General features: G+C 41.3%; 1 protein-coding gene across 2 annotated transcripts in view; it reads right to left on the bottom strand.

Annotated features, from left to right (window-relative positions):
* Window positions 1-22027, bottom strand: part of ARFGEF3 (ARFGEF family member 3) — a 75268-nt gene that overhangs the window by 45226 nt on the left and 8015 nt on the right. For both annotated transcript variants that reach the window (XM_083498019.1, XM_083498020.1), the window contains exons 3-6: window positions 11739-11820; window positions 10209-10340; window positions 1574-1642; window positions 609-731 (exon numbers count right to left, since the gene is read on the bottom strand). In XM_083498019.1, coding sequence (XP_083354145.1) covers window positions 609-731; window positions 1574-1642; window positions 10209-10340; window positions 11739-11820 — 406 coding nt within the window. The remainder of the gene's footprint in view (window positions 1-608; window positions 732-1573; window positions 1643-10208; window positions 10341-11738; window positions 11821-22027) is intronic.

Genomic DNA, 22027 nt, shown 5'->3' with positions numbered 1-22027 from the left:
TATTAAAACCTAGCAAAAGTTATTTCTGCGTTCCTACTAATGTGTGGTCTCCCCAGCACACTTTTTGCAGCGCAACTAATCTGCAAATAGCCAACAGTTTACTGAAGAACAACTTTTCACTTTTCTATTTCTAGACATATGAGCAATCAAGGAAGCCACTCCTGAGACAAGACTCTAACCCGATCCAGAGGAGAATTATGGAGTTTATGTATTGTGGTATGGAACTGTGGCTTATTTATTTATTTAGTGCCATATCAAGTTAAATTTTAAATGGCAGGAAATAACTATATGCTGGAATATTGCCCTGATTTTCATCACATAAAATTGTAATGTAAAACTCCTATGATTTTCCAAGTTAATGGGGTTGCAAACAGTTTGTTTCTGGCTGCTAACATTGAAGCAATTTCCATAACATGGAAAGGAGCAATAAACTTTTGCTGGATGCTAGTTTTCCAGAAGTGGCTTTTACACTGTATGAAAGATAATATAAAGCACGGAAATTATCAGGCAAGAAAACATCGGGAAAAGGGAATAAAGTGCTGTCTGAATGAAGCCGTAAGTAGCATTGTGAGGAAATCACAACCCATTGTTGTTGCTATAGAACTCACTGGATTCTCTTGTTTTTGCCGTAACTGTAAAGTCAAATCACTCAACATCTGGCTGAGAGTTGCCCGCACAGCTGTATTAATACTCCGCTGATGGTAACTGGAGACATAGGTTTCAATGCACACCTGGTTGGGAAGAGAGAAAGGAACAGCAGAAGCAATGTAATTATAGATGTAATAAAATAAGACTACCAACATAATTATAATTGGTAGAAGTAGGAGGGCGGTTGTTGGTTTGTTTTGTTTTCATTTTATTATGTATTTCATCTTTTTTGCTTTATGTTGTGAACCACCCTGTGATCTTCAGATGAAGGGTGGTATACAAATTTAATAAATAAAAATGAAAGTTAAATGACATAGAACTATTTCTGACGACAGTCTAAATTCTGAATCACCCAAGTCTAAATAGTATCATTTATACCAAAATATTTCTCCAAGTAAGAAAACTACTAGGGCTCCAGTCTGAATGGTTACCTGATAGTTTTAATATAGCGTATTTTTTGCTCTATAAGACACACTTTTTCCCTCCTAAAAAGTAAGGGGAAATGTTTGTGCATCTTATAGAGAAAATGCAGGCTGCGCAGCTATCCCAGAAGCCAGAACAGCAAGAGGCATCACTGCGCAGACCCTAACACAGACTTAACACTTTAGTAGGAACTAACCCCTAGTTTAACAGCAGCTTTAAAAATTACCCACCAATCCTCTTTTATTATTTGGCCTTACGAATTGGAATCATCTTTACATATTTGAATCTGAACTGAAAAAGCATTGAAAAAGAATCATAGAATGTGTAAATTCAATCGATAGTTAGGTTTAATTCACGCACAAGTCCAAATTAAGTTGGTCCTCTTGTCATTTGAGTAATTTATCTCTGACCTAGCTGCTAAAGGCACCTCCTAGTGGCAGACTGCTAGGTTATTTTATTAACATAGTCCAAGTTTGGCTTCCAGTGAAGAAAGAGCACTCACCTCAGCAATCTTAAGTACCGAACTCCCATTCAGCTCAAATGTTGGAGTGTATGTTATACAGAGCAGGACCTGCAATCAAAGGAACAACAGAGGGCAAGAGCTTTAGTAGGAAGGTGCCCTGAAACCCTGATCAAGGCTATGAAGTTCACCGAGAAGCAAGTCCACCAGATGTCCTACCTTTGCTAATCACAGAATCCCAAGGCAGAAACAGACCAGAGGGGCAAATCAAACCTCTCCTCAAGGCAGGATCCCACAGATTAATTCATGTAGCCCAGAAGAGAGTATAGGAATAAAGAAGGAGCGCCTTCTGGGGGTCACTACTCAGTCTGACCTGGTGGAAAAATCATGTCCAGCTCTTTATATTCTGAAGGATATCCACCCATCATCACATGTAGTGACTTGGGTTCCATTCATTCATGAGTAATAAGAAAGACAAGTTCAATGTCACATGAAACTGTCTATTTTGGTATCAAACCCAATGACCCAAAAATCTGTCAAAACTCATTGTATGAATTCTGCTTTACAACAGTTCCCAGCAAGCTTAGGGCAAGCCAAATCATAGCTGAGATGGCGCAGAATGTTGGGTTGTGGTCATCTCCATCTAGCCTCTGATTTGTGGAAGGATGATTTTACAGTGGCCCCTGCGAAGGTTAGCCTGAAAGTAAACCAGGTCATACATGTCTTTTAACACACTTTAACAATCCTTGGGTTGTGAGAAATAGGAAATTTGTGGTTATCAGGAAAAATGCTAGCTATTATTGACTAGCAATTAAAACGTGTACAAACTAACAGTGCACAAAATACTGTAAATGTCTTTTCATAAGCTTTAAAATATTATTCAACTGTGGTAATATGCAAATTTAAAGAAAGTATCTGCAAAATGGCAAGCAGAAATTTAAGGATTCTACCCAAACATTATCTGGAGAAGAGAGGACTAGAATAGAATCCTCCCTGTTATAAAACAGGATTTCAGTGGCCTCTGTTGGTATTATTTCTCTGCTCTCTCTTAAGACAAACTGAATGGTTTAAGAAAGCCTGAGAAGGCCTAAAAAAATAGAAACTGAGCCAGTAGAAAGTTAATAAACTCAGAATTATAAAGGTTTAAAATGTGCAGCTAAAACACAATAAGAAAGTTGTCTGCAGGATCACCTTAGGGATCCCATTCCAGATTACTAGTGCCAACTAAAAAAAAAGCCATATTGTGCGTAATACAAATATTGCTTTTCAAAAAGACAATATACCCGGAGCAAGGTCTCTAACTCAGAGCAGTTTAAGGAGGGCACCAAAATTGCTCAACAAAATGGAAAGAAGAGCATGAAACAGAAATTTCACCTATAAAAAGAGAAAGGCTGCTATGTGTAGTAATGTTAAATGAATAGGCAAACAATATTAGGATGATTGTCCTCTTGCAAATGCCCTGATGAATGCTGTTTCCATTAATGAGTGATCCGTAATGAGGCTGTGGGTTTTAATTACAGCCAGAGTGCTTTCTGTCTTGAAAAAACTACTGCTTTGCTCCTTGGTTGCCTGACCACACAACTGATAATATGCTGATGAGATTTTTCAGATCAACAAGAAAAAGAAACAATAGATTATGCCATCTTTATCAGAACGGAAACCACTTCCCCTAGAACTGGGTTAGGCAACCTTTTATAGTTAAAAAAGGTAAAAGGTAAAGGATCCTTGGATGGTTAAGTCCAGTCAAAGGCAACTATGGGGTGCAGCATTCATCTTGCCTTTCAGGCCAAGGGAGCTGGCATTTGTCCACAGACAGCTTTCTGAGTCATGTGGCCAGCATGACTAAACCACTTCTGGTGCACGGAGGACTGTGACAAGTGCCAGAGCGCATGGAAATGCCGTTTACCTTCCCACCGCAGCGGTACTTATTTATCTACTTGCACTGGTGTGCTTTGGTTGGCAGGAGCTGGGACAGATCAACAGGAGCTCACCCCATTGTGTGGATTTGAACTGCTGACCTTCCAATCGGCAAGCCCAAAAGGTTCAGCTTACTACACTTACAAGTGATTGCTGATCCATGGCCATTTGATGCACCTTTGGGGGCAATTAATTTGGTATGTATTTTTTATTGTTTATATGCAGGCTTGTCATTACAATTACTGTATTGCAACTGAACGTAATGGAATTAATTTTACATTATTGCCAGCTGATGAAGACTTATCATTGAAACAGTTCATTATTCTGGAAGAACTGTACTGTTTGCTGCTGTGCTTGGAGTACCCTATTGCTACATTTGGAGCACCCATCATCTCATGATTACAGGATATTGACTTTGGAAAGGCATTCTGTCTCCATCTTAGTGATCTTTAATAGTGACTTATCACTCCTTCCTTTCCTGTTCATGGAACATTGAATTGTTGTTTATTAGTTTGTGACTCCATGCACATTTTGTATATCTTCTGTTTATGTATTTTGACACAGTATAGTGTTATAAAAATGTTGTCAGAATATTATTAGCCAACGTGTTGCTCATTGCTTAGAGTGCAACATGGAATATTTCAGCTATCTGCCCATTTTCATTTTTTCTGTAGGCCTCAATAGACTGCTTCCACTGAGCTTTTTGCAGATAAATAACCTAAATAATATTGACCAGAGTCTGGGAGACAATAAAAGTTCGTTATTGTTGTCTCTGATTGTTGAAATAAAACCCAATAGTCTGGTTCAAGTGATTTTTTGTGTGCCCCATGAACAAAACAAGGGCAAACACATTCATAATTCTGGATGTGTTGTATAAGCATGGCATGTTTAATTATGAAGATGATGAACATAGTGGTTTCCCATTAATCAGTGGAACTGTAAAAAGGTTCTGCTGCCACTAGAAACTATTATTCAGAGTGATTAATGCTTCAAACGTCCGGGCAAAGTCTTATATCAGGAGTGGAATAACCAAGTATGTGACATGTTGTACATTCTCTAAATAAAGCCTTCATTAATTTGCTGTGCTAAGGCAGAAAACTCCAACTAAAAAGTCAGTTGATATGCAACAACAGCAGTCATAATGAAACAAGGAGAATCATTTAACAGAGTTCTTTAATGGCTCTGGTAGTAGATTTGGCATTCAGAGTTACGACAATACAAGGAACGTAGGAACTATAGAAGGCAGAAAAACAATGGGATTTTTTCTTTCAAGTAAGTATATACAAGATTGCCATCTGTGAGCCTCTTTTATAATTGTTTCTTAACATTAAACATTGGCGGTGGAGGAACTGGAAAAAAAACCAAGTGTCTCACCTTCTGCAAGTAGCATTAAGCTTCTGCAAAGGCACCATTGGATACAATCCAGGAAGGTTTAACTTTAATAGATTGCTCTATTTACCACCAGTTATACCCTATGGACAGGATGATCTGATATTAAACAAGCCTAGGAGGATCAGGTCACACTTGTAATTTCACACACAAAATGGAATCTATGGAAAGATTGAGGAAGGGGAACCACAACTAGAGCATCAGTTTCCTGCTTGGTAAGTTACATATTTACTATTCATTAAAAGGAGATGGTAGTTTCCCTTAAGGAAGCACCACAAAAACAAATGCTCACTGGGAATAAGTATATTCCACCACTCAGTTGGGTAAACACTAAACTGAACAGGTGGCAATACAGATATCAACAGTCCTTCTTTAATCCCTTCCTACGTGTGTTCTTTTAGCAACACAAAAGGCTTCTGTTTGTTTCCATTCCTGCATGACATACCACACAGACCTGCTAAATTTATGAAGATTAGTTTTTCTAGAGTCAGGGTGAAAAACAAGGATCAAAGTCTATTAATATTGTGAGAAATATTCATACCACCAATCCTGGTGTTCTTTATCACTTTAATTAACAGTAAAGTGGGGAGACAGCCTCATAAATACTAGAAAAGGTCACTACTGACAGTAGTTCAGGGAACTAGCTGAGCAGGGATTAATTAGTTGTTTCCAGCTCTCTTTTTTCTTTGCACACAGCAGCTCTCTCAGCAGTTTCATATTTCCTAGGACAGTCTGCCCCTACTGGGTGCCCTGCAAATGTATTGGGCTACAACTCCCATCAGTCCCCAGCTGCGTGGCCAATGCTTAACTCTCCAGTGATAGAGGTTGAAGTCCAGAACATTGGGAGGCCACTAGCTTAGGGTTTGAGGAATGCAGCCGTTAGCTACATCAGTGAAAGCAGACACCCAATATTCCATTCTAATCTACCTGTAAAGTGCAGGTAACCTCTCTGTGCCTTCTGTGATCTTCTCCTGCACTGCTAAAGGGTTCACATTTGGGGATGACTTTTTTCCACTGGAAAAACTCTTATGTCTGCAACCAGAACCACAGAAATGTAGTGGTTTTTATCAGCATTGAGGTAAAAGTGAGGGAGAAAGCTAAATTATTGCATTTCAAGCAATGAATTAGATGCAGGAGACTGAGAATCTCTCAGAAACCCCATTGATAACACGCTTCCACTATTCAGGGTATTGAAGCAGCTCCTTTCCTTAGCAGCCAGCATGACAGACCCTTAACTCTGCACTGCAACATGATGTAATAAAAGGAAATGAGACTTTGACAAAAAGTGAAATATGAAAGTAAAGGTGTATATTTGTTACAAAGTATGCTAGGAATTTGGTAAATGTTCCCATTGACATCTGAATAGTGAGAATCCCAGATGAATTGTGCTAATGTCAGCATTACTATGCCCTCATTTGTCAGACATTCACTAGAGAATGTTGACAACCTCATTTAGGAGACTGTCAATGTTCCCTAGTATATCTCTGAGTTATTGGTCATTCACAAAATTCACCCATTTCAGTGCTGATGTAATCCTTATTCTAGTAAAAATCATTGAGTGAAGAACAGAGAAATTCATCCGTGAGATGGATGGGAGATTTATTAAGTGTGCATGGTTCCATTATTAAATGTACTGTATTTTTCCGTGTATAAGACAAATTTTTTTTTGCTTTAAAACAGGCTTCCTCAACCTCGACCCCCCCAGATATTTTGACACTACAATTCCCATCATCCCTGACCACTTGTCCTGCTAGCTAGGGATCATGGGAGTTGTAGGCCAAAAAACATCTGGAGGGCCGAGGTTGTGGAAGCCTGCTTTAAAATGTAAGTAAAAAATTGGGGTCATCTTATTCATGGATTGTGAATGCACAGTGGCTCTGACTCTGGTGTGTGTGGCCTGGGCTTGGGTTTGGACTCTGGTGTGGGTGGCCCGGGTTCTGGTTCAGGCTCTGGCTCTGGCCCAACTTCTTAATTTTGGGTTCGAAAAAAGAGGGGTCATCTTATACATGGGGGTGTCTTATACACGGAAAAATACGGTAGTTTGTGATCAGGAAATGACATCTAGACTGTGCATTAGTGAAATAACAGCTTATCTATCACACATTTTGGAAAGTTGTTTATTTGTCTGTTCACTAGGCATTTGGACATCTCTTAGGATATCAAAACTAAATTTTGCACGATAGTTCCAAAGAGCAAGGAACAGACATAAATGTGGGTACAACTGGATGCCATTTGAAATCAAGATGGTGAACCGGACCTTTCAAAACTGCACTGATTTTAACCACTGATTTCAAAATTGCATTACTTTATTTTTGGTATAGTTTCTTAGAATTCCTGAGCAACGCCAGGTACAAGGCTATTAGTAGATTATATGGGAGTTGGACAATAATTAGTGATGGGGGTAATGTAATAGGTACTTTTTATCAGTGCAAAGTGTGAACAACAAAAGCCTATTGGGTGCAGAAAGTGTTTGGTATTTCCCAACATCTTTATAGATGCTTTAGAATCTTACAAAACCAAGTCAGAGAGACATTTCCAAAGTTTGGTCTGCTATGAGGTAACAAATAGTAGTCGCATCATTCAGATTAGTAAACAAGGATGCTTGGCCTTAGCAGAAGATCAGATAGCACACGCATAGCTGACCTGACTAAATTTGGTGCTGTTCTTGTCAAGAAAGCACATGTTCTTGCGGACAAAGCAGAAAAATCCCCTTGCACCAAAAGAAAAATGCAAAAACAAAACCCCAAACACCACCCACTTTGAAAGCATTTAGTACACATAGCAGTGAAGACTTTTAGAATCTACAGCCTAATTCTAACATATGTCCTTAAAAAAATAATAATCATGAACAGAAATTCAATCTCTGCCATTCCAAACAGGATTCTGGAAGTTAGCCATAGAGTGTACCTATGCATTTTCATGTCTTATTCATCCTTCATGCATTGAAGGGTGGGATATAAATTCAAAAAATAAATGGATAAATTCTGAAGTTGTAACTGGCTGATGGTGCTTAGTAAAATATAACAGGTCCCACAGGAGTTATCTAGGTTTTAGACAGTTTACATTCCTTTAGGATTAGGGATTTCCTTATACATTAAATAGATAATATACAGTGGTGCCCCACAAGACGAATGCCTCGCAAGACGGAAAACTCGCTAGACGAAAGAGTTTTCTGTTTTGGAGGTGTTTCGCAAGACGATTTTCCTATGGGCTTGCTTCGCAAGACGACAATGCCTTGTGAGTTCCTGCAGTTTTTCCCCCCTTTCCCCCCTTTTTTCTAAGCTGCTAAGCTGCTTATCAGCTGATCCGATCAGCAGATAAGCCGCTAAAAGCCGCTAATAGCACTAATCCGCTAATCCGCCAATGGGCTTGCTTCGCAAGACGAAAAAACCGCTAGACGAAGAGAATCACAGAACGGATTCTTTTCGTCTTGCGAGGCACCACTGTACCAGCATGCATGTATCCCCACTTCCTAAGAAACATCCTCCTGTCCAAGGCTGTAGCCTGGAACAGTAGCCTTGTTCAAGGCTCATACTGGAGAGAATGTTTTGGGATAAAAAAAGAAGGAAAAATGAGGGGAAAAGACACCTTTCCCAGCCTCTCTCTGCTTCCTGGAATTTGCTAAATAATGCTAAAGGATTTAGGTTTGGGTCTAGCTGCTGGACATGATCTTAAGCTTGTTATTGCTATGGGTGTTGGGGTATAAGTCTCCCCACCCCTGTCACCAAACATCACTGTAGAATGCCATAAAGTTGTTTTCTGTTTCTGCATTCAGCAGGCCCTTGCAGTCCCTGTGTATGGGGTCCTTGTAATGGGGTCCTGGGTTCTAAATATCCCTTTGCTTTTCCATTTACAAAATAACACTCTTCCACAAACACAGGGAATCACCTAAGTTTGCATAAACCTCTACATTATTTTTAGCTGGCCCCATTTTACTTCCCAACAGATGACTGAGGTACTGTGTATTACAGGGAATTATATATTGGATTCTTAAATTGGCCAAATCTGCTACTAAGACTAGATAGATTAAAATAATGGAAATATGTCTCTTTTCCCTCAGTCTCCTGCCACCATGCCTTTCACCATAACAGTATGAACTAAAACAAGGAACAACAGTACTTTGTCACCCTATATAAATATGCAAGGGTTAAATATTATTCCAAATGAACAGATTTTAAAAGAATCACACTGATACCCTGCAAGGTTCTTTCTTTAACCTTGTGTAGAAAGAGCTCCCCTGTATAACTCCTGGGATGAAACAGTGATAGATTTAAAACTGAGAAAAAAAATTCAACAGGCTAAGGAATACTCATTTTCAGCACTCACTTTCATACACACCCTTCTCTTATGCACCCCAAAGCTAAAAAATCATCTATCTTTACACTACTTCTCACCAGTCAGGCATATCTTTTCCAGGAAGGAACTGACATGACGAAAGTCAGTTGGAACAAGGATCTAATGGCATCCCCTCATCTCCTGTGCACAAGGCTGCTTGCCAAGGAAGCACTCCTCCTGATTTCATTCTCGGCAATTAAAGTGTGTGTAGTTCTAGGAACAGCATTGTGCATTAAATATACAAAGGATTTACAAGTCTCACACTTCAGTTCTGGCACTAGAGTATTTTGAGCACAAATGGGTTTTAAAGCTTCCCAGGAAAAAACCCCCACAATGTTAACCTTTCCCCCCGCCCCACATGTTCACATCTCTTATACCACCAGCCCTTACATAAACAGTATATGTGGCCTCCTTTATCACACAGTGCAATGCTTAATAGCAGCCAGCGTGGTAGGGGTGGGGCCAACTCACCCAAACTCCAGTTTGTTCCTGCTGCTTACTGGGAGATGGAAGAGAAAAAGCAAAGTGGTGAGCTGCAAGCACACTTGCAGAACCAATCTGGTGCTCCTGATGGTGTGTTTGCACTGCATCAACCTCAATACTCCCCCTGATAAGCTGCAGCATGGCAGCCGACTGGAGGTGAGCTGAACGGTGGCACCCCACTATGCCATCTGCTACTGGCAATGCTGTTTGCTAAAGACACCTGCTCTTTACATTAGGCATAAAAATGCAAAACTCTTTGCATGCCATTGTTTCTAGCTTCCAGGGGACCCAAAGGATTTTCTGTCTCAACAGTGTGGTCACAATTTAAATCTTCTGTCATAAATGTCATGTTGACACACTGATGCCCTATGAATCCACACTTCAGTTGGTAAAGCAGAGTTCAACTTGCAACAAAAATATGAGAGCTGATTTCTTACCATGACGTAAGAAATGTTACTAAGGATTCAGAGAGGCTCCAGAGAGCTGCAGAGTTGAGTCAGGCAGGAAGTCTCCTCTGCAGCCACGTACGTACTGACGTCTGAAAAATACTAACCTTCATAACTTCTACCTGCAGGTCTTCGTTGAGGGAAGGAGTCACTCTGACTGCATTCAGCATTTGATTAAGCAACTGCTTGTCATCAGAGTCTGTTTCCATGGTTACAAATCTCTCATCAGACAGTAGCTTCTGCAAAGAGAGAATGGGACTGCTTAATCACAGGGATTCTTGATTTGCTTGATACATAATGCTGGTATAATAATCACATCACCCCCCCATACCTTATTCTGTTTTTTATATTTAAAAATGTATACCCTATTGTTCATCATGCAGTTCTCAAAGCAGCTTACAACAATGAAATACATAATATACAAAATTTAAAGCTTAAAGTAAATCTCAAAAATCCTCAGAATTTTAAAATGTCAGAAATAATGTAAAAGATCAGCTACACATTCAAGGTCCAAAGGCCTCCTGAAATCAAGTGAGTTTTGACCAGGCATTTAAGACTCAGTAGGGATGGTGTCTGTGGTGAGGCAGTTCCATAGAGTTGGGCCCACAACAGCCAAGGCACAACTCCTAACTGATATATCAAATCTTTCGCTCTATAAGACGCACCAGACCATAAGACACACCTCGTTTTTGGAAGAGGAAAACAAGCAAAAAAATATTTTGAATCCCAGAAGCCAGAACAGCAAAAGGGATCGCTGATTTCGCTGCGCAGCGATCCCTCTTGCTGTTCTGGCTTCTGGGATAGCCGCGCAGCCTGCATTCGCTCCATAAGATGCACACACATTTCCCCTTACTTTTTAGGAGGGAAAAAGTGAGTCTTATAGAGCAAAAAATACGGTAACTCATGCTTCTGGCCTATGGGAAACTACCAACAGTGCTCCCCTCAAGTGCACTGGGTAAGGCAGTACTTAAGGTATTCTGGGCCTAAATACACTAGTGCAGGGTTTATCTAGCTGTTGTTGGACTAGAGCTCCCATCATTCTTAGCTAGCAGGCCCACTGGTCAGGGATGATGGGAAATGTAGTGAAAACAGCTGGAGACCCAAGTTTGAGAAATCCTGCACTAGTATAAGAATCTTGAACTTGGCCCAGTGGCAGATGGAAAGCCAGTGCAGCTGTTTTAACATTTGTGTAATGTGTTGGCAGAAGTCTGTTCGTGCCACAGGATTCTGCGCTAGCACTATCTGAAACTTCTGGACCAGACCCAAGGGCAGTCCCACATTAAGCACATTGCAATAATCCAGTCCTGAAGTTACCAATACAGTGGAACCTTGGTTTTCAAACGTAATCCATTCCAGAAGACCGTTCGACTTCAGAAACGTTCGAAAACCAATGCGCAAATGGCGGTCTGCAAATTTACAGAGAAAATTGATAAAAATACAGTGGTACCTCAGCGGAAGCCATTCAACTTTCGAGGCACATAAAAAAATGGAAGCATTTACTTCTGGGTTTTCGGTGTTCAAATTTCAAATCATTTCTCAATGGAGACGTTCGAAAACAGAGGTACCACTGTACATGAACTGCACCATCCACCTCCATCAAACACATCCAACTGCGGCAGAAACTCATTGCCATATACCTGCATCCCTGCTAGAGCATGCTGGGCCAGCTTCACGTTCTTGCTTTCCAGAGCAAGCTGGAGTGGAAGGAGGCACTTCTCCCTGATGGCCAAAGAAAAATAAACTTTGTTTAGGACTATGCATTCAGAAAGCCTACATTGTGACTTTTGAATTTGGCTCTTGAAAAGCAATTCAGAAGCATATGTTACATGTTTGTTACATGTTTGTTACATGTTTGATGCAAACATTCTTCATAGTACGTAATAAAAGAAGCAATTGCAGGTTCCTTCCAGGTGTCCTGTTCATTGAACATCCATGATATGTGATCCCTTTGACAATGCTATTTGTCCCAGCAAAAGTTTTGGGGTGGTCATACTGCTTCATTTGCAGTCTGTGCATATCCTGTAACGTCCAGCTGAAATCCTGTAACTTTTCAAAGCACAAATGCATTGAGTTGGTTTGTTTTGTCTTGCTTTTGCTGTGATATAGTCTCTCTGGGCAGCAATAATGTGATAGCATTGGTGAACCATTGCAATTAATTAAGCATTATTATTGTGTCAAGAAAATCTGCAAAATAACACCAGACTGGAGGAGCCTGTAGATAATGGTTACATCCACACCACACATTTAAACCACTTTAACAGTCGTGGTCTCCCCCAAAGTATCCTGGCAACTGTAGTTTACCCTCATGCAGAGTCAAAATTCCCCTGAACAAACAAAAGTGCCTGGGATTTTTTGAGGAGAAGCTAAGACTGTTAAAGTAGTAATAAAAGAGTGGTTCAAATACATGGATCTGACCAATATCAGAAGCCTCTTAGATGTGGTTACAGGATCAAGAACAGGCTGCAGGATTATACATTCCTTCCACACAGCTCTTCTCTTTGGAGCAAATTGCCCCCATTCCACTTTTAACTGCAGTTATGAGATGCAACAGCACTAACCTGAACAGGGATGCATCTAGCAAAGATCTGAAACCAGAATTTGAAGCAAATAGAAAGTCCTGGCTAGGAGGGAACCATGGTTAAAATCGGAGACAATTCATTTCTTAACTTTCTCCAGGGAAAGGAGGGAATGGGGGCAAAGAAAGCATACACTCCTTTGGTTACCATAACAACGGATCAGCTGTTTGATGAAACAGGGAAGAACCAGAAGACCAGCGTCTGGAGCCTGGATTCCCCACCACTTAATGCATATCAGAGTCATAGAATTGTAGAGCTGGAAGGGACTATGAGGGTCACCTAGTCCAAACCCCTGAAATGCAGGGATCTTTTTGCCCAACCTGGGACTCAAACTCATGGCCCTCATATTAAGCGTCTCATGCTCTATTGGCTGGTTGGCTTGAGCTGGTAAGCTTGTCTGCCTATAGACTTTAGATTTCAGGAGCTGAATCCAGACGTTTAAGGATATGATGTTATTTACTCCTTGCTACCACTCTAATTTTTTCAGGGGGCTTTGGCAAGTCTAAAAGGAACAGCAAGCGGGAAGGCGTGCCTGTGTGCAGATGCCGAACATTTCTGCATGCTCCAATTTGGTTCATTTGCATCTATGGTATCTTAAGAGCTACCTGTTCCATTCACTACCATTTATCTGTCATCTGGCAATCAGCCAGACTTCCACATTTTCAGTAGAAGACGAAGCAGACATACTGTATTCCATTGCAACTGAGCCAGTGAGTGCTTTAGTACAACTGAAAGCCAGCACTGCCTTTTAGGGCTCACTGCATAGCAACTGTGTATTTCAGCAAAATGCCCACCATCTCTTTCCCTACCTGTTGTCCTCCAGACAAGGTCACAGAAACACAGGCACTGGCTGTGAGAAGCCGATACTAAAATGGAAGTTCAACTACTTCATTCTGGCAGTAAAAGACTTCAAATGTGAAGAGAATGGAAATGGCTCATTAATTCAAGCTCTGAATTAAAATTGAGATGGAAATGAGAATTGGCACAAATTGAATCTTTTTTTTCTTACAACATCTGTAGAACATTAACAAACCCAATTGTCCTCAAAGGCTGATAGAGGAGATGGAGAAAGTTTACAACCGAACACATTTTGGTTGTTTCCATATGACCTGTTTATTCAGCATTCATTCTGATTTGTCTGGTGGGAGGTTAGACATTCTTGCATCTAGCACACATAATCCCACATTTCCAAATGTGTTTCCCTATGACTTTGCTTACTGCAAAAGGTCTGATGTGGAAAGTTGCGCAAGAGCTCCAGGTAAATTTTGCAACCTGCATTTGTTGGTTTGTGACTGAATTCCACCACAAAGCACCAATGATCTGGAAATGCCCTTTGTAACTTTTGGTCCTTCACATCAGATGTAAGGGACTGACAGCACGACAGTTAGTGTATCCTAACCCTTTGTGCTTTTAACCTGTCCATCCCTTTTCAAGATCAAGAGCAACAAATCCTATCTCTATAGGGAATTGGGGGGGGGCACTGCTATTTATACCTTTTCTTGTTTTTATAGCTGACTAGGCAGGCATTCTAGCACAGACAAATACAAGCATGCCATCTTTACATAGAAAAGGTGGGACACTGGTGCTAGGGAGTAACTGAAGTCTTGCCAGTTTGCTTGCAGAATTTCTTAAAAAGAAATGATGTCTACGTGATTACTTGTGTGGCAGAGTAGTGGTGGAGTAACAGTCTGTAAAGAATTAAACATTGAATAAAAGTAATATCGTCATCTTATTAAAGGTCACAGTCATGAGACAGTTCCATTGTCCCCACCAATAAGCATATGATGAAAATTCTCAATTGGGGCATGCCGCATGGAGCTAAAAATATAAAGCAAAGGCACAAAATATGGCTGGGAATATGCAGTACTGCTATGAGTGTAACCCTGAAGAAAAGTAAAATACAGGGCTCTAAAACATTCTGCTGACCAAGTCAAAAGTTGTAGTCGCCCCATCTGTCAAGTCTCTCATCCCACAACTAGTAGGGAGTGTGTACCATTGGGAGCTGCTGCCACAAAGTGAACTGAGCACCCTGAGGCAGCAACTTCCAACCCTCTCTGCACCTTGTGTTTGCCGACAGAGAGGTGGAGGGAAAGTGTTCACTGTACACCCCACCCCTGCCTTTTCTGCTCCACAGCAGGAAGAGTAAAAAGCCAGTTTCACCTGCCTTGGCAGAAACTCTTTGGACAGCTTGGTCAAAACTTAGAAATAATACCCAGACTTCTTCCCAAGTCTGGGGAAGTTGCAGGGACCACAGAGCAATTGCTGAGACAACCCCTCCCCCCACCTCGGCAGAGTTACAGTACCACCTTTGCCAAAGCAAGGAGGTTTGTTGAAACCTGGTCAGATATATTCAGGTTTTGACCAACATACCTCTTTGAATTATTCAGAAGTAACAGAGATGTTGCTGTGGAAGTTCTAGAGCTATTTTTAAAAAGCTATATAGAAAATAAATACTCTTTTTCTGGAAAGCATTCACAACCTGGTGTGTGATGTGTGTCATGGGAATTCACGCTTCCTTATCTCTTACTTCAGGGAGAAGCCAGCAAATTAATTAGGCTGTGCTGTGTATACCTGGGCACAGCTGTCGTTTGTCTCCAGAAATAATGGAAAATTTGGGTAGTCAGGGAGATATTATGTTCAAATAAATGCCACACAGCACAGTTCATCCTTTGCTTTCTCACTGAGGTGTAAGGCAAGCAGTCAAGATTTGGGCCTGGCTAAGAATTGTATATCAGTCAACACCCGGCAGGCCCTTCACAAAATTGCTTATTGATATAATTTATTTTTTTTAAAAAAAATGTTGTGGTATCAAATCCTGGGAGTTTATATATGCCATATTAACCACCTGGGGCTTGCCATGAAAACATATTTGTGATTAGCTTGCTATCATTTCCACCTCGAATTTGATAGGCTATACTTAGACCTAACAGCAAATGTTGCTCAGGTGTTGCTACTAGCAACCTAGAATAGATAAAAACTCAAGGACGATGGTGGAGGAAATCATGACTTTTTTTCCTAGGGTGGGATTACATCAGAGCTGCTATGACAGGCATAACCGCTTTTGTGTTGACAGCAAACATGAATAAACTATAGGCAGTTATAAGTATCATAGCCCAAAGCAAGTAAAATCGTTCTTATTATAGGCTAAGGGAAATAGCTCCCTTAGAAGGGCCATCGCTCACTTACAGTTGAACTAATTGTATCCATCTTTATTTCATTCTTCAACGGAATCATTTAGATAAACACAGAATCCACATAGCATTGTCAAGAAGAATGGGTGTTAAAAACACAGTGTTCTTTCTCAAGAACAGATGAACAGGGGAGGGGGATGATAAAAATAGCAACAATGCTATGTTGTGGGATATGCTAGAAAGACGAAGTGGCCTTGAAACATAACACTGGTCAACAACAAATTTGTTGTCTGCGTTTTTTCAGTTGATTTAGGACAAATCTGATGCGCTGAATCCAAAAATCACATTGGTTTTGCTCAATGAGGTCAAGTTTTTGAGCTATGGCCACATGTCGTTTTTTTACGTTTTTGTTCACATGTACGCTTGTGTGGAGCATTTTAGAAGAAGTTGGTGGGGGTAAAATGCCATGTTGAATAATTGTTTTGATTGGAAATGATTATTTTAATGACAAGAAGTATTCAGGTCCGATAGTTCTGGGTGATTATGTCCAAAAGGGACATGTTGAAGGACATGAAGAAGAAGTGCTCCACATCCATTTTCCCAAAAGGAGTTGAATGATCTAGTTCATGACCTCAGCTTGTCAAAGGACTCTGCTGAACTGTTGGCATCTAGATTGAAGGAAAAAAACCTCCCCTCTGACAGTGCTCATAGCAGCTTCTTCCGCAACAGGCATCAAGAGTACCTCCGTTTTTTCTCAGAAGAGAAGGACTTGGTGTACTGTGCAGATATTGCGCAGCTTCTGCTCAAGCTTGGAGTTCCACAGTACGAACCCAAAGATTGGAGACTGTTCATGACAGCAGCAAGCGATCACTGAAATGTGTTCTGCTACACAATGGCAACCAGTTTGCCTCTATACCCCTGGCTCACTCGACTACACTGAAGGAGAACTATGAAGCGGTGAAGCATGTGCTGGAGAAAATTGGTTATGATCAGCATAAGTGGTTTATTTGTGTTGACCTGAAGATGGTGAACTTTTTGTTGGGACAACAGTCAGGCTTCACCAAGTACCCATGTTTTCTGTGCATGTGGGATAGTAGGGACCATGCTCAGCATTACACGAAGAAGGACTGGCCTGTGCGGGAGGAATTGGTGCCTTGCAGAGAAAGGAACGTCATCAACGACCCTCTGGTGGACAGAGACAGAATACTCTTCCCACTGCTGCACATCAAGCTCGGCTTAATCAAGCAGTTCACCAAGGGTCTGGACAAGGATGGTGACTGCTTCACTTACTTGTGCCAGGCTTTTCCAGGATTGACCATGGAGAATTTGAAAGCTGGCATCTTTGACGGTCCTCAGATCCGTCAGCTCATCAGAGATCCAGAGTTCGGAAACTCAATGAATGAAGTGGAACTGGAAGCATGGAAGGCATTTGTTCTGGTAGTGAAGAACTTTCTTGGCAACAATAAGGCCAGAAACTACGCAGAACTTGTCAACAACATGCTGACTGCTTTCAGAAACCTGGGCTGCAACATGAGTGTCAAGATGCACTACCTATTTTCACATATGAACCGGTTTCCTGAGAACCTGGGTTCAATGAGTGATCAGCAGGGGGAGAGATTCCATCAGGACATGAAAGAGGTGGAGACCAGGTATCAGGGTCGCTGGGACGCAGTCATGATGGCTGACTACTGTTGGACTCTGAAGAGAGACCTCCCTGCCACTGAGCATTCCAGGAGTTCCAAGAAACGGAAGTTCAAGCCCTGAAGTTTGAAAAATGGTGAAGCAACATGCAATTTACGTGTACTTACCTTTATCAATGCCCACCATTCAGTTTACAGTAATCAATGTTTCTATCAGGTAATCAATATATGTTGTTGGAAAAACATTTTTTTCTCTTAAAAACATATTTAGGATGATATGTATTGACAAAAATCAGCTGATAATGCCACAAAAATGTAATCGATTTTGTCACAAGATCTGATTTTTTTCAAATCAACATAGCACAAAAACCTGACCTGATGGAGAGAAACGGATGCCATTTCCTGATTCAGCAGTGCAAACATACCCTAAATCAGTTGTAGAAATCTAGACAACATTCAAAAAACAAAAAATTGTTGCCCAGTGATTCTCAAAGGGTTTAGAAGTACAAAGAACAAACATTTTTGTGGCATTTTAAAGGCAAACAGATTTACTGTCAGATGTGTGAAGTGGTTTCTGAACTTCAGGAATATAGGTATGTACATTAATGGTGATGATGGGGGAACTATAAACAGTGATGTCAGAAGGAAACAAAATGCAGACAAATACAGACAGTGATAATTGCATCATCACCAGTGGTCATTCATAAAAATACAGTAGTTGGTAGCACAGGCATTCTGACATTAACACACACAGTATGATAAAAACCCATTGTACTGATTAAATCTGCAAGTTAGAGCACTTGCACCATTTGCGGTATTGAAATTCCGCTGCTTCACATCCCTTTGAAGCTCCTTTGTTAAAATATGGCTACTTTATAGCCAATTGTGAAGTGTCCTTTACATAGAGGCCTATCTCTTTGTCCTACATAGAACACAGGCGGCCATTCTTGGCAGATATGTCGCTCCAGTAGATGAAAAGGTGAATGAACTCCTCACGTTGTGTATGATACAGAGACATGGTTGGCACCTGGGTCTGCCGCAGGTCTGATCCCCAAATCTGTACCTCTGTTGCATTACCTGCTGTTCTTGGTGAGCAGATGGGGCTGCCTGTAAGCAAACACAGGCCAGCCCCCAATGTGAAAAGGAAATATCCTTGTCCACAATGGGCTGGAGATTCTTCATGACAGGTTTGAGTGGTTTTACCTGTCAGCAGAGGTGCCATCTACAGAGGGCCAGGGACCCCAATATTTTCAAGGAGGAAGCCAGTCTGCCGATCCTCAAAAGGATGCACCAGGATGAAGATGCTTGGCCCTGCCGTGTCCTTCTGAAGATCCCTGGGGACGCGGCACAGCGAAGAGTCTTCACCGCGTGCCAGAGAACCCTCCTGGAAGGTGCACTGGCAATCTCTGCCAGCAACACGAAGGGTGAAGCATCTTCACCCCTCACATCCTTTTCACATATGTAAGGCTGCTTGTGGTGCATGGGTGGGTGGGCCGACTAGGCCTAACTGGGTTGGGGGTGGCATTGCACGTGTGATGTCATGCACACGTGACGGGCCCCTTTAATGTTGGGCACTGCCTGGCAGCTGGAACTGACAACTAGTGTCAGCCTGTCACTTTCTCTTCTACTTCTGTCCACAGTAGATTGACAAAGTCAGGAACCATCTCTTTTGGGTCAGTGGTGCAGCCTGATATAATTTGTTTTAGGTGCAAGTCTCTTTTTGATGATGCAATTGTATAACAGGGCTTCATCATAGACAACAGTTTTAGGGATGTGTTATAAGCGTGTAAGAAACCTGACTTACCTCTTTTTTATCTTTCCCTTTTCTTAAATGGATACATTTCACTTCATTATTATAAATCAGTGCTGGGGCTTCATTCACAATTCTCCTTCCATGCTTGCTTGGCCAAATGTGCTACTGACAATTTAGGGCATCCAGCAATTACTGGAGTTCCTTTTGGCTCTTTCAGGCTCTTTTCCTGGACATCCACAGGCATTCTCAGGGCCAAACTACACATTTCATTAACAATAACCTAAGCAGAACCTGCCATTTTACATTCTTGATAAAAAGCTGCAGAGAAACTCAATCTGGACTGGGACAATGACATGTGGCAGAACAGCCCCATTTCCCACATTACGTTTTACTATTTCACTCCTCCCCCCAAACAATGATTTCCTACTGAAGGTACTACAACAGCTTGGGATGTGATTTAGGGCAGGAAAAAGGAGCATATGTATATAAGCACTCCACATCATCAAGAGCTATGCATGCAAGGTAAAGGGACCCCTGACAGTTAAGTCCAGTCACGAACGACTCTGGGGTTGCGGCGCTCATCTTGCTTTACAGGCCAAGGGAGCCGACTTTTGTCTGCTTCCACAGACAGCTTTTCCGTGGCCAGTATGACTAAGCCACTTCTGGCGAAGCCAGAGCAGCGCATGGAAATGCCATTTACCTTCCCACTGGAGCGGTACCTATTTATCTACTTGCACTGTGTGCTTTCAAACTGCTAGGCTGGCAGGAGCTGGGACCAAACAACGGGAACTCACCCCGTCACATGGATTCGAACCGCCAACCTTCCGATCGGCAAGTCCAAGCAGCACAGTGGTTTAAACCACAGCACCATTTGTAAAAGTCAGGTGCTTTACTAATCAGTCCTTCATGTTCTTCCATCACATGGAAGAAACTAATGAAAAAGGAGTATGCCTCAGGTGGATCTATGTGCTAGAAAAGCAGGTCACTCTTCACTGCTTTATTTAGTAGGGTTTCATTGTTATATTCTTACTAGCTCCAACCAGAAGCGGATGGTGGGGTGGGGTGGGGTGGGGTGGCAGTGCTTACCTGACCAGTTGGCTGTGTTACTGGGAAGTAGAAGGGGAGGACAAAGGAGGAAGCAAGGTGTTAACCAACTGGTGAGCGCACCAAATTAGTTCCACCAATGCACTTGAACCACACTGACCATACCACTGCCTCCCCCTCTGCCTTCTGGTAGAGCAGTGATGTGGCCAGCCAGAGGTCAGGTAAGCACCAATGCCCGGCCCTTCCATCCATTACTGATTCCAACACAAGATGCACTCAAACTTTCTTGGTTTCTACACATTCTAGTAACATTAGTGGGGAAATCCAGTGTCTTGGAAAAGTAAAGAATTTTATTTCATGCAGCTGATTCCAACAGTATTCAAAATGGACAGAAATCCATTCACTAGAACCCAAAAAGCAAATGCGCCTTGTTTAATGTGGCAGGGAAATAAGCCAATCAGAAAGGATCTCACTTGCAAACTGGGGTTGGATCAGAGGTTTTAGGGCAGGGCAACCATTGCAGTTGCACTGGGCGCTGTGCTGCTAGGGGTGTCAAAACAATGCTGTAGAACAGAGTGCTCCAGAGGCAGGGGGTGCCGAATTTTAGCACCACTGAAATTTGAGAGCCCAAAGTCTTCCACTGGTTGGATACAGTTAGTTTATAAACACAGACTAATAACCAACTCTGTGGTACAATGCTATTCTCTGTCCTTCACTTGGCTCAGTTGTTCTACCCCAGTTTAATCATTCCCTTTAACACCATGCAGTAACAGCTTGTCAGCACACAGCAACTTCTAGATGGTGTCACCAAGTAGTGCAGGATGGCAAAGAATCGTTAACATCAGGGAGAATAAACAAGGCACACCTTTACTATCTGCTAATGCTACTGGACCATATGCAGTGCTTGATTGTGAAAGAGTTTATACAATACACATTCATTTTTTCTCCTGAGGCAACAATGAACCATGTCAGCAAACTCAATAATCTGTAACAAAAGTAATACAAAACTTTGGTCTTAAGCCAGATGCAGTGACACAAGACCTCACAATGTTATCTGCTTCATATGTGCAATGGAACAAATGCCAGATGGCCAGCAAACCCACTGGCATCAATACCAATTATCAAGCTAACCCTCTGTGAATGAGAGGTGCTCTGCGGAGTAAATCAGTTTTTCCTGCTTACTTTAGACTCCCAGACAAAGCTGATGGAAAATAAATCAGATGGGAGAAGGAAGAAGTGATGAAATCAACACTACTCATGTACTGAAGGTTATTAAGCTATACTCTGGGCTCAAAACAGAGATGACTTAGTTGTAGAATTCAACAGAACTACCCGCTATGACACCATTTATGGAAAACTTTCAGTAAGACAATTCTTAGTTCTAGATTTAAGAAAATCTGGTTTTACAGGGTTTGCCAGAGTTCCATTGTGCAATATCAAGTAGTGATGAAACTTCTCCCAAAGGATAGGATAAAATTTCCTTCTGTTCAGTTCTACTTTCATCAATAAGTTTATTGTATTATCCAAAAGACAATGACAATTTCATAACAGTTTGCTGAACTATAAACCATTATAAAAAAACAAACACTAATAGTATAAAACAAGCATCAGTGATAAGGAGAAAGAGAAGCCAGAAAAACTGTCAGCTAGAAGTCTTGTAGTTTCCTTTCATAGGGCAAAACATGCTTTCAGAAACTATTATTCATATTTTTATTTGATCGCTGGATATTTTCAGGCAATATCTTTTGATGAAATAACATTTACTGAACATTAGAAAGCAAT

The sequence above is a fragment of the Podarcis liolepis genome (assembly GCF_965112155.1).
Source record: "Podarcis liolepis genome assembly, chromosome: 3".
NCBI lineage: Eukaryota > Metazoa > Chordata > Lepidosauria > Squamata > Lacertidae > Podarcis > Podarcis liolepis.
This window is presented reverse-complemented; position numbering and strand designations above follow the sequence as displayed.